The sequence below is a fragment of the Hylobates moloch genome, unplaced genomic scaffold (assembly GCF_009828535.3).
Source record: "Hylobates moloch isolate HMO894 unplaced genomic scaffold, HMol_V3 SCAFFOLD_5, whole genome shotgun sequence".
Classification (NCBI taxonomy): Eukaryota; Metazoa; Chordata; class Mammalia; order Primates; family Hylobatidae; genus Hylobates; species Hylobates moloch.
The window spans coordinates 70760655-70777431 of record NW_026652280.1 but is presented as its reverse complement, the minus strand read 5'-3'; the positions used below and the strand labels follow the sequence as shown (position 1 = coordinate 70777431).

The following is a 16777-nucleotide window of genomic DNA, read 5'->3' as shown; positions in this document are numbered from 1 at the left end:
ACTAGCTTGCCGATTTAGAAAATTATGTCTTGGGAGAGAGAGGCCAACGTCAGATCTATGTGAAACCAATAATTAGGTATGGGAAGAAGTTCTACTTTATTTGATTTCCTAGTGATTCTAAATATCCTCCTACTAGATTCACTCCTACGACTGTGTGATGTTATTTGTCTCAGTGATATTCCTTGTCCGATTAGATTAGCTACAAATATGGAGGCATCATGTAAGATATAAAAGACTGAAGAAGACATTATACGTAACTTGCAAAATAATAATTATTCAATATTCTAAGAAATTTAAAGAGGACTGGATTGGAATGGGTCATTCCACTATAAGGCCATCAACATATAGTGATATTTTCTTTGCTAAGCAGAGGAAATATAGCCACTGAGTTCCAGAATTCCTCATTCATCTTTATGATCAGGAGGGAAACACATTGCATTCTATGTGGCCATCAGGATCTGCTTTTAAAAATAGTTTTCTAGTTTTTGCTGTTCATTGGTCGTCTCTGAGCATCAGGTTGCTTGAAGGCTGTGCCACATGTGGGCATTGGAATTTGGAGTGCCTTTTTGAAATTGGGGAGGAGGCAAAGTAAGAAAATGAGTGCATTTTAAGTTATCCCTCATCTTTCTATTTAATAAATTGCCAAAAATCCTTAAATGCAAATAAAATCAAAGCTGTGGGAATGAGGGGAGGGGAGGCTCACTGGCATCCATGCCTAGTGCCTTACAGAGAAAGGGTCACTGACCCTTGGAATAGAATGATCATCCTTAAATCAGAGTCCAGGGTGGAGCTGAAGCTCATTTTTAGTAAGGGTATTTAGCCATAAAATATGTATGTGAATAGGGCTCTCGACCTCAGAATTGGGCAATATAATATTCAATTCTTCTTCCCTTTCTGAGCCCATAAATTGTGCTCTAGAGTCTATAAGCCACGTGTTTGGCTTTCTACAGCCAGCACAGGAATGTCTGTGCTGATGTCTCTGGAAGAATTGGACCCTGGGCTCAAAGACCCACTGACATTGAAATTTTCCTACACTCCGACCCCCTATCAAGTCACAAGGATCAAACCATGCATGGAACACATGGGTCATGGGAACGCCTGAATTCTGGTCAAGGATATAAGGGTTAGAGTCGATGAGGTTGTAAGAGGATCGAGAAAACCTACTGGAAGCATGATCAACCCAAGGCCGCCACCACTGCTTTTTTTTGCCCTTGGCTTTCTGTTTGTCTGCTTCTCCTAAAATAAAATACGTCCACATATTAATTCGTATAAAGTGAGAAAACAAATTTTGAAAACCACGCTTTAACAACTCAATTGTCAAATCTAGATAAATTGCAAAAGTATATCAGAGGTCAGGTAAAGGAACTATACTGAATCTGAAAAATATACATGTATTAACAGTCAATTTCACAAGATAAATACTAATTGTTCTTTTAACAGTATGCTACATTTTCACTTTCTTCTTAGTGACTAAGGGCATATAAAGACATATAAAAAAGAAAGGATTATCTGTCAAAAATACATCTCACATTGAATATTCCATTGTATTAACAGAAAGGAAGCATCCCCCAAATTTTACAGAATCATTTACTGGCAAATAATTTGTTAAAGTACATAAATTACAAAAAGCAGAATTTTTCCTTGTGATTATTTTAATGCATGGCTGGAAAATATAAATTTCCTGGTCATGAATAGATACTATGCACTGGGAGAATATCATGCATTATTTCTCCATTCCATTCACATAGAGAAGCATGCAAGCCTCTATAAAAGATCCTTTAAACTTCAATTTGATATAATAAATCTGTAATTAGATATAATCAATAAATATTTCATGGTAAGTTTCATTTAAGCAGGCAACAATTGAATGATATTTTAGGTACCAATAGTCAGGTGCCACATAAAATACACATACATATTTCATTTCCATATAAAATTTATAGAAATAAAAGATAACAGTATACTGTATATTGGAAATATATCACTTAAAGAAACAAATTAAGCAGGCTGGGCTTGGTGGCTCACGCCTGTAATCCTAGCACTTTGGGAGGCCGAGGTGGGCAGATCACGAGGTCAGGAGATCGAGACCATCCGTGCTAACACGGTGAAACCCCGTCTCTACTAAAAATACAAAAAAATTAGCTGGGCGTGGTGGCGGGCGCCTGCAGTCCCAGCTACTCGGGAGGCTGAGGCAGGAGAATGGCGTGAACCTGGGTGGTGGAGCATGTGGTGAGCGGAGATCTCACCACTGCACTCCAGCCTGGGGTACAGAGCGAGACTCCATTTCAAAAACAAAACAAAACAAAAAAAGAAACAAATTAAGCAAAATCCTGCCAATCTACTGCAGAAACAGATGTCTGTGGAACAAAAGCTAGGTTATGTATTTGTTAAAGCTATCTTGCTGAAGAGTAGATACTTGTAAAGTAATTGATTTATCAAATATATACTTTATGAAACTAATGAATGTATCCATTAACAATGGGAAAATAAAGCTTGCTGAATCAAAAAAGTGTATTGATAATCTTGACAGAATAAAAAGTAATGTTATTTTACAGCCCTGCTCAATATCATGCTGTTATTCAATGTTAATACTTGAATAAGAGGAAAATGTCTTGACGTACTTTCATCATCCTCTTCACAGGGTTTTTGCATGTCCTGGCCTTCCCCTGGCTCCTGGGTCAAGCTCAGCATCCTCTCCTTACCCTTTTTATATTTCTGTTGCCTGGCCTTGATGCGATCCATCCTATAAAGTAAAATAACATTAGTAATGCCAAGAACATATTCATTGTTCTCATGTGGTCAGTACTTTGGACTTATGCTGTTATGTATATAGCTAAATTCATGGACAAATTACTTTGGAATACTTGTGAATTGTAAAATGGTTGCTCATTAGCAACAGGGATCTCCTTTCTTTTATATAAGTATTTGTGTGTGTGTGTGTGTCTGTGTGTGTGTGTTTGGGTGTGTATTCTCATGTTATTTGGCAATGCATAGATGCTAGTCTTAATAATATGATCAATAATGAGTATGCTAAAGTTAGGTAAGCTATACTTGATGTCCACTCACATCTTGTATCATAGCCAATTTGATCACGGCATATTATGAAATACAAGTTCTTTATTCTCCCGAGTTTTGGATTCTTAAACAAATGGAAAGATTTAGCAAAGAGAATTACAGTAATAGACCTCACTTATGGGAAATTAGGAACATATTCTAAACATGAGTCCAAATTTGTTATTCTTCTAGACCTGATTTGGATAACTAGAAACACCAATAAAAACAGTTGTACCATATTGCATTTACATTATAATTTTTATATATAACTTATGTCTTTATGAAAATAATAATGCTGTGGAATAATCTAATTTATACTAAGAAATATTTCTGCTTGGGAAAAAAAGCCGGGAAATAAGGTCAGAATGAGATAAAACTGCCTTAGCAAACTTAGAGAACTTTCCCAGTGGGCAAATGGTGTCTCCATTTGCTTGGGGAAAGTGTCTAGGCTTATAATTCCACGGCCATCCCTTTTAAGCCTGGTCTCCAAACAGTCCTCAGAGGTTCCATCATTGCTGGAAATTTCACTCTAAGAAGATTATTTTCCATGGAATTCCCAAGTCTCTGGAGTGGAGTCAGTCTACCCCTTGGCCCATCCAGAATGAGATGGTGGGAAAAACCTTAGATGGGATATAAAGAACTCTGCCTTATATTTCTAGTGCTGCCTCTAGTTAGTGTTGACTCTAAGTCATCTAATACCAGGGTCATCAGTTTCTTTCCAAAGAGACTGGATGATGTTATCTAAAACTATGCTTCCAAAGCTGACTCCACATTTACTCCCTTAGATGTAATGGATGCTTATATCAAGTACTTGGCACTGAGCAAGACCCTGTGTCATTCATTAGCTACTTTAATCTTTACAAAAACCCAGGAAGGCAGAATTGTGAGCCCTAATTTAAAAACAGAAAACTCAAATTTAGAGAACTTAAAGATGACCTGTTGAAGGTTCTAAAGTAAGTCACTGAGCTAGCAATTGATCCCTGGTCCTCTGCAAGGTGGCGCCCAACTCCACCATGCTGGAGTGATCTTTCTGTTAAACTGCTTCACTTTCAGTCTAGTGGCATGAGCAATTGCCCCCACACAAGAATAAGTAAATAGGAAGTTGTGAAAGTCCATACATATACACTTTTCAGGGGTTTGAGGCTCCCCAAGAGTGGAGCGCCAGCTGAATGTGGTCACACAATCAGAAGACAGAAGGAGGATGAGCATCAATAGCATCCTTACTGTCGCTTCAGCTGGTCCATGGACTTCTTCTCTTCCTCAATTCTTGCCTTTACAGCTTTTACAATTGTGGCCTGGAAAAGTTCAGCTCCTCTAAAGGGAAAGTGGAAACATGAGCAAGTCAATATTCTTGCCACTGCTGTTCACCTTTTCCTGAAAATTATTACTAAGGGTTAGAAAACATAACATCTCTTAATGGCAGCTGCTTGTAGTTTCCTGGCTGGGAGCAGGAGTCAACAAGGCCCCTTCTAGAAGCCTTTTCCCATTGGGCGAACAGGGCACAGCCCTGAAGGGGCTGCTCACAAGCCCAGTAGTGAAGATCAGTGAAGAGAAAGTGTTTTGTGTTCTCCAAGACATTGACACCCACTAACCTCTTCAAACCTGTCCCACTAAACATTAGACTTCAGTAAAGCATTCTCACCTGACCTTATTGTAATTACACCAAGAGGAGAAATTCGCAAAAAGGGTACATTCAGATTCATTTTCTACTCAAGGAGCAGAAACTGGGGATTCCTTCAGGGACTATGTGAAGGCCAGTTCCTGCTCCATCTGTGGGACTTCTAGCCTCTTGTCCCTGATTCTCTTCTTCCTGTCCTTCCACTCCCTTCTGTTCTTCCTCACTTCTCAGGTCAACTTCAGTGTCTCCATAAATCTCCTCAACCTTCTTAACATTCTCAACTCTGTCACACTGTTACATGCTTCACAAATCCCAAATCTGCAGGAACCTGACAGTGTGCCTGCCCTGTCCTGAGAGGGGCTGTTGGCAGCTGCTGGAAAAAACACCTGCCTGGGCAGATGGTGCTCTGCAGAGCCCCCGACTCCTTGGAAAGTCTTCTGCTTCTCTACAGTGGCTGTTTCAAACTCTGCTATGCTTTTCTCAAGTCTTGAAGTCTGTGGAGTGGTTTTTCACTCCTCGTAAATGACCTAGCTTCCTGCTGCCCAGAGGGAACACAAATCTTAAGGCAGTAAGTTGCTCAGTTTCCTGCACCATCCTTCCCACAGGCGTCCTGCCCTGCAGGGACAGTGGAAGAGGTACCCTTCCTCTGACTAGGCCTGCCTTGTGCTCCAGGTCCCTTCCCCACCCATAGCCTGGGGGACACAAAATTCCTGCTTCTTCCTCTCTTCCTGCATTTCCAACCTTTCCATCAGTACCGAATTCTGTCCATTAACATGCCAATGTGCTCAAGTCTTGCTAACCTTAAAAAAATGAAAAAGAAAACCCATACACCACCACATCCCACATTTTCCTATGTAGGGACTTACATCACTCCCCTTTCACAGTCAGATGTCTTGCGGTCATGTCTCTAAGCCTTTACAACTCCCACCGCTGATTGTTGCTGTCTGGCTTTGACCCCACCGTCAAGGTCACCGATTTCAACATTCAGTTGTTATATTTGTCCTTATGTAACCTATCTGATGGACCTCCACTTGGAAAGAATCTTCCTCAGGCTCCTAAGGCAATGTGCTCTCCTAGTTTTCCTTTTTTCTTTGTAGCTCAGGATGCTTGGTCTTTTTTACAACCTCTTTCTTTGCCCATCTCTCAAACCTGAATGTTCCCCAGGGTTCTCTTCTCATTTCTCACACCCTTTCTCAGCAGCTGCAACTCACCTCCTTCAATACTGTCTGTGTGATGATGGCACTCCATCTCCTCACTTCTCCAGGCCTGTCCATGCAGCTGCCCACTGGAATTCCCAACTGGCTGAGTTTCATGTGCCCATGAGACCTACAACTCCACAACTGTGGTCAGTCTTCTCTCCCTGTTTGAGTTCCTATATTTGGGACTGGCACCACCGTTTGGCTAAGCCAGAATCCTGGGCACATCACCCTCTATGCTTCCCTTTCTGTCACTGTCTCCCTTCCTTCCAAGCAGTTTTCCAGCTGTGCCTATTTTGCCACTGGAATATCTTCCTCAGTGATCCTATCCTGGTCTAGCTGCTATCTCTACCCTAGATTATCATAGCAGCTGCTTAGCTGTCCTCTGCCTACAGCGCTGCCTATACCCATCTATTCTCCATACCACAAACAGAGTGAGCTTCCTGAAATGCAAATACAGTCATACTACTTGCTTGTTTAAACACTGCAAGGCCTTCCTAAGACTGTGAGAGTATTTCTAAAGACATATCTGGGCTGATACCCCCCCGAGGACCTGGACTCTCCTGGCCTGGAGCTTATCACTCACCACTCACTGTCCTCATCTTCCAATCTCAGTGCTGCAGCCACTGTGAGCTTCTGATGGCTACTTCCCTCCGTAGCTTCACTGGGCTGCTTCCCCTGCCTTCTCCTCTGACTAACTCCTCTTCATCCTTCAGCCTGCACTGGGAATGGAAGGCCACCTGGTTCACGCCCCTGCAGCTGGTTATATTCCCTTGATGTGACCTCATGGCTCCCGGAGTGTCTCCTACCATCACACCTGCTGTCGTCTGAATGTCTGCATCCCCTACAATTCACATGTGGAAGTCCTGACTCCCAAGGTGACGGACAGGAGGTGAGGCCTTTTGGAGCTGATTGAGTGGGAAAGGAGAGCCCTCATGAATGGGATTACTATCTTTATAAAAGAAGCCCAAGGGAGGTCTCTTGCCCCTTCCACCAAAATAGGATGCAGTGGGAAGATGGCCATCTATGAGGAAGTGGGCCCTCGGCCGACACGGAATCTGCTCAAACCTTGATGTTGGACTTTCCAGCCTGTGGAACTGTAAGAATTGAGTGTATACTGTTTATAGACCACCTACTTTATGGTATTTTTTAATGTCCGCCCAAATGGACTGAGACGATACCAGGTGTACTGTAGTAGAATTGCTTGCTCATGTGCCACTTTCCTGCTACTCTGTGAGCTCTGTGAGGGCAGAGGTGAGCATCACCTCTTTGTAACAGAGTAGGCAGTGAAAAAATGAATGAATGAATGTGAATTATTTGGACACATTATTATGAGTTCAATGCTTATTGATCAACTGATGGTTTTTCTTTAATAGGCATGAACTGTACTCTGAACCACTGTTAGCATTCTTACTATAACATGATGGGCATGATTTCTAAACCATTGTGACGACTTCGGGAAAAAGACACTGGGGAACATTCACCTTTGAGAGATGGGCAAAGAAAGAGGTTGCAAAAAAGACCTAGAAGCCTGAACCACAAAGGAAAAAGGGAAATTAGGAGAGCACATTGCCTTAGCAGCCTGAAGAAGATTGTTTTCAAGTGGAAATTCATCGGATAGGTTACATAAGGATCTCTACAGACCAAATGTTTTGGGAACGACAAACAAGATGCATTTACCTGCAAAAATACCAGCTGTTTATATACAAGTAAATAAGGTTACTATTGGGATGAAACATTGTATTCCACTCTGAAAATGATGTCCTGGGTATTAGAAAATGATTATACCAATGAATTCCAGGGCAATGCGGTACATAAAGTCATTGTCATCCACGGAATGAGGGCTGGGCATGCCACAAGGCTCCTCTGACTAACTGCAGGTCCCCGACTAGGGCCTCTTTCTATTTGACTCCAAGTTAGGTAACAGAGGCTGACAACTGCCATCATATAAATGGACCTTGGAAATAAACATTGTGTTTCTCATGGCAGGGAAAGAGAACAGACTCTAGCGAAACTGTAGGTAAACACAGATATATTAGTTTGAACCTCAAGTCAAATGACAGATATTGGTAATTTCATATATAGACCCCAGTATCCATCAGCTTATTCACACCAAGCATCTGATGGGACCTAGGCAAGGTCTAAGTTTCTGAGAGGAACATACACAGCAGCTGGGGGCCACAGAGCTAGTCATCAACACCCACCCCCACCTCAGGGCACTTCACTTTATTACCTCTCCCCAGTCTTTTTTCCTAAACTTACAAGAGCAGGGGCAAAAACTGGAAGAAGAATGGAGCCTAGGGGAAAAAATAGGTAGTAATGCAAATCGTGTCAGTGGCTCAGAGAAGAAAAGCAGGTTAGTAGGGGGAGGTAGATGTAAGATGGACTAAACTCTAGACCAACGTGGCATATGTTACTGTTTTGTCTGAGACCACACTGAGCCACTTCTAGAGAAGTGGTGGATTCTGCAAGGGCTCCAATTGACCAGTGGACCGCTGGCCTTCCATGGCACCCCCATTCCTTGTGAAGTCTGATGGTTACATAGGCTTTCCTGTTACTATTCTATTTTACAGGCCTTGTGCTAAATTCTTCTTGGATTGCTTTTGCTGGAAGGGATTTCTTAACTTCTTGTGGGTTCTTGAAGCAAGCTCAGACAGAAATTATAGTGCAATATTATTTCAGGCAAATTTCCTGGGAGAAACCACCTGATTTCATGGCCCGACCCACCTTGATGCCAGAATCTGGGAAGCTTTTATATCAGCCACAACATGTAGGAAATAATAACTCATGAAAACTCTTCTTTGCAGCAGGAGGAAGGCAAAACATATGCTGTCCCAAATGATTCCTGCTTCCCCACTGGGTAGTGTACAGGGTGAATTAGCAGCAGCTGTGGTAACAGTAGAAAAACACAAATTAAAATTCACATCCATTTTCATTGTCATTTTATAAAATCTGGGGTACGGTCAGGCTTGGGAAATATAGGCATAAAAACAGCATTCTGATGCTCTGACTTACTTATGAGTTGATTTATTTACAAGGAGGTCCCACACTTCCAATCCAATATCAACACTGATTCACAAGGCTGACCATGCAGTGAACTCTTCACACTATAAGGCTCAGGAGGGCCCCTTTAACATGGGAGGCCTCTTGAGTATTTCTCTCTCTTAGGAAGAAAGGGACCTCCAACAAGGGCCACAGAGAAATAATGTCCCAGTGCCAGTGGAAATGCTCTTACACAAAAGAAAACACCCATTCTGGGAATGGGCTATACCCAGGGGTAACCAGCAGAATAATGAACACAGCATGGCTTATTAGAAGGAGTATCAATAGTATGCCTTATCTTAAGTGAAAAACAACGTCCCAGTGAGGCTTCAGCAAAATATAGCCTGAAATAGAAACCACATAATAAAAAAAATTTAATCTTTTTAAAAAAGACTGGGTGTGGTGGCTCATGCTTGTAATCCCAGCACTTTGAGAGGCTGAGGCAGGAGGATTGCTTGAGGCCAGGAGTTCAAGACCAACCTGGGCAACATCTCTATAAAAAATTAAAAAATTAGCCAGGCATGGTGGTGCAGCTACTCAGGAGGCAGCTACTGCGGTCCCAGCTACTCAGGAGGCAGAGGTGGGAGGATTGCTGGAGACTAGGAGTTCAAGGTTACAGTGAGCTATGATTGTGCCACTGTAGTCCAGCCTGGGTAGCAGAGACCCTGTCTTGAAATATTTTTTAAAAAATAGATAAACAAATAATAATAAATAAATAGAGAGAGCACTGTGTCCAAGTAGCACCCATTCTGGGTGCCATGGTAGACCAAGTGTGATGTCGTCCTTAGTTCTGGTGCAAGAGGCAGGGTGGTGGCAATGACACTTCTGCCTTTGTCTTGTCAGGAGTCTAACTCTAGAAATCTTCATGCTCCTCCCAACTGTTTCCCTGAGCTTGAAGCTCTCTGAGCTTCCTGAGGGCAAGAGGAGCCTGAAGTCAGAGTTACTTGATGACCCAAGACATTAAGTGGAGCAACAGAAGGTTTGAGTGGGCTTCTGGAATCCTTCCTAATCTTGACTCAAAAAGTCCGGGGAGTTACTACAGCACTACATCCAATCTCCAGACCCTGACTCCAAGTCCTCAGCATTTCAGAAGTTTCAAAAAGATGATCAAAGAGGCTTAGCATAAGGCATCTCATGTTATAGACAATAGATTCACAATGTACTACAGTTCTACGGCCTCCATCTGGAGAAAACTGACCCCACTTTTATATCTTTATGTGCTTTGGCCCACTTTTAAAACTAGAACAATACAACTATCCTCCATCTTTTGCCTTTCTGCTTCCACACTTGCTTTTTATACTTACGCATTTGATAGCCTTTGACTGTGCAGGCCAGGCTGAAAGCTTGGATCAACCAACAACTATTGTGCACCAATGTTCCAATGTATCCACATGCTCCTATCTGAAAAACAAAAGAGGGGGATAATTCTGAAGCTCTGCACACAGAAAAAAAAAGTGGTGTTTTATGATCCCAGCGTGTGCAAGAATTCACAAGGTCTCAGTGATAAGGACTCCAGGAGATGCCAATTGTACCTAAAAATTCAGTCACCTTGTGGTAGTGCTTCAGGAGCAATGAAAATTCCTGGGAAAAATTAAACCGAACGAGTAAAGGAAAGGTCTTTCATGTAATGTTTTCTGTACTTGGAAGCACCAGTTTATCAAGAAGAAATATTGGATGATCATAGAAATAAATCCCAATTCTGTGATAATGAATGGGTGTGCACTGAACCCTAGGACTTGGACTTTGGTAGAGTTATTTTCTTACAAGCCAGACAAATATAACCTATGCTGTTCCCTGGAGGTCATCCCAGACCTAAGCTGCAGGGTGTAGTTCTTAGAACAAAACAGAGTATGTGTTTTGAGTCTTGTTTGACCAATTCTCTCAGTAAAGGAATTTTTTTTGTAGATTGGCAGGTGGTTGTCTCATAACAATGAATTTTTTGTTATAGTGAAGTTTAAATCCTGAGTTGGAAAATGTTTAAACAAGTATGAATCATTGCAAGCCAATACATAAATGTGACAGCTACATTGTGTGCGTTTCCTGGGAACATGTGAGGAGGGAGAATATCATCAGGATTTGCTCCAACAGCAGCAGTTACTCGTTATGGATTCCCCAGCCCTGGGAATATTCCAGTCCTACACCATCATGTCCTGCTTTTGTTCCTGTTTTCCAGGCTAAGAATGCCTTCCCCCTTTGTCTCCCTGCAGACCCTTCAATCTATTTATGAGTCTCTGATGCGTTCAAATGGCATCACCTCCAGGAAGCCTGTTTCCAGCTTATCTAAGCAAGATATTAGGCATCCTTTTGTTTCTCAAAAATGTTGTAATAATTATCATTAACAGATTGCATCATAATTATTTATAAGTAGGTCTACCTTCCTTTTTAGAATGTGAATTCCTTGAGGGCAAAACCTGAGAACTGTTTATCTCTAGTTCTTCAATACATCAAATAGTGCTCAGCAAAAAAACAGGTCTACAATACAGGTTTACAGAATGAATGAATGAACTTTGAATCCGTACATTTCCCAAGCATGGCTGTGAAATCAGCCTCTGGCAACAGATTTCTCCCCATCAGACTGGCTTTAGAATGAACCAGCGTTCTATTGTCCTGTCTCATGCTCTCTTCAACAACTCTCAATGCTACTCCAAATATAAATTGATGTCAGAGGGGTAAAAGTGACCAATAAGTCACTTTCACCATCACCTAGAAAATTAACCTTTCAATGGACTTCAGACAAAATTAATTATCCAAATACCTATTCATGGCTACATAAACTTGGCTTTCCAAGACTTCTAGACACAGTGGTACACGTGCCCCCACCGAAAATCAAGGAGATATCACAACTGAATTGCCTGGTGAGCTCATCTCTAAGTAGCTAGGAAGGAAGAAGCAGAAGAGATTTCCTCACTGCTCTCTCAGTGCAACAGCAGTTACAGCCTGGGAGATGCAGGCACAGGGATAAACTTTAAGTGAGCGCCAGCCAGAGCGCTATTAACTCCTTCAGCTCAGGAGAGGCTCTTGCTTAATTTCCCGCAGCACTAAATCACTGAAATGGTGTCGCTGTGGCCTGATAGGTTGATGTGACTCTGGAATTACTAGTGGGCAGTGTGAGTTACATGTCATGTTAGAGGAAGAGTTGCGTTCTGAAACATAGCTACTTAAGAGCAGAGCAGCCAAGCTTTGTCGGGGCCTGGTGCCGGGGAAGGGGGTGGGGGCGGTCCCTCAACCATACATTGCTCTAGCTGTGTCCTAATCTGAATGTCTATACTCAGAGACAGCCAGACAGAAGGCTGCATTTTCTCTTCTATCTATCCACATCTTATGAGTACATAAAACATTCTTGCCTGCAATAGCCCATTCCACCTCATTCCCTACCCCACCCAGTATCATAGAGAAACACGCTCATTTTATCTCATACTTCTACAGTTCTTTCTAGATAAGAGGGTTGCTTTTTGCCAACATAATACAGCTTTTGAAGAGATTCAGTGGCTCGAATTCAGCTCTTAACAGGGCCACTTCATAACTCATACCAGGAGTGATGACAAATTGTTCCTCAGAAAAGACAGAATTTTAATTAGTAAAAGACATTTTGGAATTTATTCCTATGAATACATATCCTTTAGCCATGTGACCTTGAGATGGTGAAAGTGAGGAAAAAGGATTCTGTTTAATGTGGCAAGACAGAGAGAAATAAACGGCTTTTGAATTCTGAATTTGCAGCATCTTATTGGGCTTTTTAAGAGAGCAACATGACAAGCACTGGGCTTTTAATAACCACTGAGTGGATTGTTTACTCTTACATGAAAACCACAAATGTGTTATGCAGTGGCAACCACTTACTGACAAGATATTTTTCATCGTAATCACAAAAACGTTGTATGCGATCAGCCAGTCCCAGTAGCGCAGGATGCTCTTGATGGGTTTCAACAGCAAATCGCCCCCAAAGAGCAGGAAGTAGAAACAGGCCACCAGGTACCCCATGCAAAAGATGCTGATCCTGGTGGTCCCAGTGATGAAGATGATGGTGAGCACGAACCAGAAGAGGTAGCTGAAGACGATCACTTTGGACATGTCTAAGTAAGATCTGGAAAACAAAGCCAATGACAAAAAGACAACAACAACAAAACAAACAAAAGCAAAATCAGGAAAGTCTTTAACAAGGGAAGAAATTCATGCTCTCTACTGCACCTTGCAAATCAAATTGTGAGCTTTCATTTAATCTTGCTATCTAGGAAACCCTCAAATAGTTAGTAATAGACCAATAGATGAGTTTTGGAAACCATGTATGCTTCTCACCTTATTCAGGCCAAATTTCTCACAAACAACAACATTTTCTGCCTACCACTTGAGTACTCAAAATTCTCCTTTCTGTTTCTATGGGAGGCATGAATAATTGTATGGCAAAAGAAATTCTAAGATATAGATGCCTTCTGGCTAGTGAAAGAAAAGTTAAGAACGGATGAACTAGAAGTTAAACAAATTTATATTGAACAAAAAGGTTTTATTCGAGGTGGAAATCTTTCCCTACAGATGGGAGGTGATTCTGACCAACTGTCCAAAGCCATGGTGGGGCTTTTTTGTTCTTTCCAATATTCTGTTTCTGGAGGTCCTCGGGCTGAGTCAGGATTCCCTTTTGGGGGCCACCCATCCCTGCTGCTTTCCTCATGGAAGGTGAGGCCAGAGTTCAGCTGTCAGTCTTGCAACAAGCAGCAGCTCTAGCCTGCGGGTCAATGTCATTCGACAGGAGTCACACCTACAGGCCAAGTCCCAACTGCATTTTTTGATTAGAACTTTTGGTTTTGGGAGTTTTGCTTTGGTGGTTTCTTTTGGTGCATTTGGGAAGAAACATAGGAGAACCAATTCTGGATTAATTCTTTGATTAATGGGTTCTTGTTTTGTTAATAATTGCTTAATAAAATATGCACTGTGGCTGGGCACGGTGGCTCAAGCCTGTAATCCCAGCACTTTGGGAGGCCGAGGCGGGTGGATCACGAGGTCAGGAGATCGAGACCATCCTGGCTAACACGGTGAAACCCCGTCTCTACTAAAAATACAAAAAATTAGCCAGGCGTGGTGGCGGGCGCCTGTAGTCCCAGCTACTCGGGAGGCTGAGGCAGGAGAATGACGTGAACCCAGGAGGCGGAGCTTACAGTGAGGCGAGATCGCGCCACTGCACTCCAGCCTGGGCAACAGAGTGAGACTCCGTCTCAAAAAAATAAATAAATAAAATAAAATGAAATAAAATAAAATAAAATAAAATAAAATAAAATATGCACTACACTTGAGCTATCCAGCATTATTAGGGGATGAGTTTAAGTTGTGCCTTGGTACATTTTTCAGACAAGTAAACTTTTACCCTTTACTCTTTTTAAAGTAAGACACTTAAATATTTTTATAACTTTTTTTCTAAAATACATAAAACCCTTCCTAGACTTCATAATGAAGAGTTAATGAAATGTCAGTATCTCCCTGTATCCCTAGATCATCACAAATAAAGGTAGTGATTTGCATGAGCATAGGGGCCTTCTGAAGTGTGTGTGGTTTGAACTCAGTGGAATTGTGCTGCTGGCATTTTGAGTGTGTGTGCCTGTGAATGCAGCTTATTCTTTCCATACCTTTCCTTCCTTGCCTGCAGCAGTCAATTCCTGCTTTACCAGCTCTGGCCTTCACATCTTGGCACTGAACCCACTTTGGGTCCAGAATTCATAAAACTAAGCTTGCGAGGGTAACATGGAAAACATCAATAAATACGCTTCAAAGAGAAGCCTTAAGGATCTCTGAATAGAGAGACTGAACCCTGGTGACAGGTACTGTGGCTAAGGGGCCACCTAACTATCAGGGCTCTGGCCGCTTTCCAGAGATCCCAGGGTGCTGCGGAGCTGACCCCTGTTGGAGAGGAAGAGCGGAGCACGTCTGTGCTTCTGACCAGCAAGCATGTGCGCTGGCTTCCTACTCACTGCTGTGGCATTTGACAGGTCACTTCCTGAGGGGGGGTCACTTTGCTGGCAGTCCTCATTGAGAAACAGAACAAAAATTTGAAATAGCTAAAACAAAAATCAGCTTTAGAAATCAATGGCACACAAAAGCTTTCCATTTGAGTTATGATTTAGGTTTTTCATGAATACATTGAAAATACTGATGTTCCCTTTGCAATAGTAAATATTGGGCTGGACTGAATGTTTTCTTAGCATCACAGAGAAGAGGTAAAAATGGAAGTCTTACCTTAGATCAGTGCCTAGTCTGGTACTTAATTCACAAATAGAATGGTCAAGTCTGTATAGCATATTGTTTTAAAGCAAATTCACTTCCTGATTTACTCAGTTCATATTGAGCCTCTTATGCTACCAAGAGGCACTCAAGCGCATAAACATTCAGATTTGGGAGCTGGATTTTTCCAATCCCAGTTCTGCTGTTGCCTATGTCTCATCTCGTTGCTGCAGTTTCCTCATCTCTACAATGGGCATAACAGCATGACCTCCTTGGGCTGGGGTAAAAGGGCTCCATGTGTGCAGAGCTTGGAACAGAGCCTGGCACAAAGGGAGTAGCAGGTGGCTTACAGCTATCTGTATTGGTATATGCATTGTGGGCCAAGAACTGTAAGTAGGAGGATGGGGACAAATACAAAAGCAAGTTAGACGTGATCTTCACCCTAAGGCTACACCTTAGAAGTGGGGATAAGATGGGTTCTTCAGATACCAACACCAGGCAGAAGATGATCCACACCATGTAAACAGGAATCTCTGGAAGATCGGAAGCTGGAGAGCGACTCCATGTGTGGGGTCGGCTGGCTCGGGTACTATCAGTGACCTATCTCCACATGGATGGCATGTGCGCTGTGACTGCATGAGCCTCTCACTGCAACCTCATATGGCTCAATAGGGCAGACACTAATCAGTGAGGATCAGAGGTTAGGAAATTAGTCCCATGACATACAGCTAATAAGAGGGTATGAAAAGTCACAGCAGCTTCCTCAGACAGCTGACTACAGTGGGCAGCTCAGTGGACTGTTACAGGCATTGAAAGTCCGAAGATCTGACTGCAGGGGCAGAGTGGGCCTGCCCTCCATGAAGTGGGCCTTGGGTGACAAAATCTCAATACGGAAACCCAGGGAATGCAGAAAGTGTGAATGCATAGTGAGAGGTCGAGAATGGTTTAAACACAAACACTGTGAGGGAAACATGGCCCAGATCAGCTGTCACGAGGCTGAGCAGAACGGTGGAGGACAGAAAAACTGCTAGGGAGCCCTTGCATGGCCACAGGAGAGACATTGCTCAGGAAGAGCACAGGCACAGGGTGGAATCTAGGGAGCCACCCCTCCTCAGTGCCCAGTGAATACAAGAAGTGAAGATGAGGACCAAGGGATGAGGAGGAGAGATGGGAGATGAGGAAGATGAATGGAGAATGAGGAGGCGGGATGGGGAATAAGGATGAGGGATAGAGGATGAGGAGGAGGGATGGGGGATAAGGATGAGGGATGGAGGATGAAGGGGAGAGCTAGAGGATGAGGAGGAAAGATGGAGGATGAGGAGGAGGGATGGAGAATGAGGAGGAGGGATGGGGATAAGGAGGAGGGATGCAGGATGAAGAGGCGGGATGGGGGATAAGGATAAAGGATGGAGGATGAAGAGGAGAGATAGGGGATGAGGAGGAAGGATGGAGGATGAGGAGGAGGGATGGAGGATGAGAAGGAAATGGAAAAGAAGGAGGGATGAGGGTGAGGCAGAGGCAAAGGGGATAAGGAGGAGGGATGGGAGATAAGGATAAGCTATGAGGAGGAGGGATAAAAGATGAGAATGAGGGATGGAGATGAAAAGGAGGGATGCAGGATGAGAAGGAGAAATGGAGGATGAGGAGGAAGGATGGGGAT

At 42.8% G+C, this 16777-nt stretch overlaps 1 protein-coding gene across 3 annotated transcripts in view; it reads right to left on the bottom strand.

Annotated features, from left to right (window-relative positions):
• The window catches only part of PIEZO2 (piezo type mechanosensitive ion channel component 2), a 479940-nt gene that overhangs the window by 64704 nt on the left and 398459 nt on the right, over window positions 1-16777 (bottom strand). For all 3 annotated transcript variants that reach the window (XM_032152839.2, XM_058438662.1, XM_032152840.2), the window contains 6 exons: window positions 12751-12994; window positions 10215-10311; window positions 8596-8755; window positions 4279-4368; window positions 2622-2743; window positions 1165-1236 (listed from right to left, as the gene is read on the bottom strand). In XM_032152839.2, coding sequence (XP_032008730.1) covers window positions 1165-1236; window positions 2622-2743; window positions 4279-4368; window positions 8596-8755; window positions 10215-10311; window positions 12751-12994 — 785 coding nt within the window. The remainder of the gene's footprint in view (window positions 1-1164; window positions 1237-2621; window positions 2744-4278; window positions 4369-8595; window positions 8756-10214; window positions 10312-12750; window positions 12995-16777) is intronic.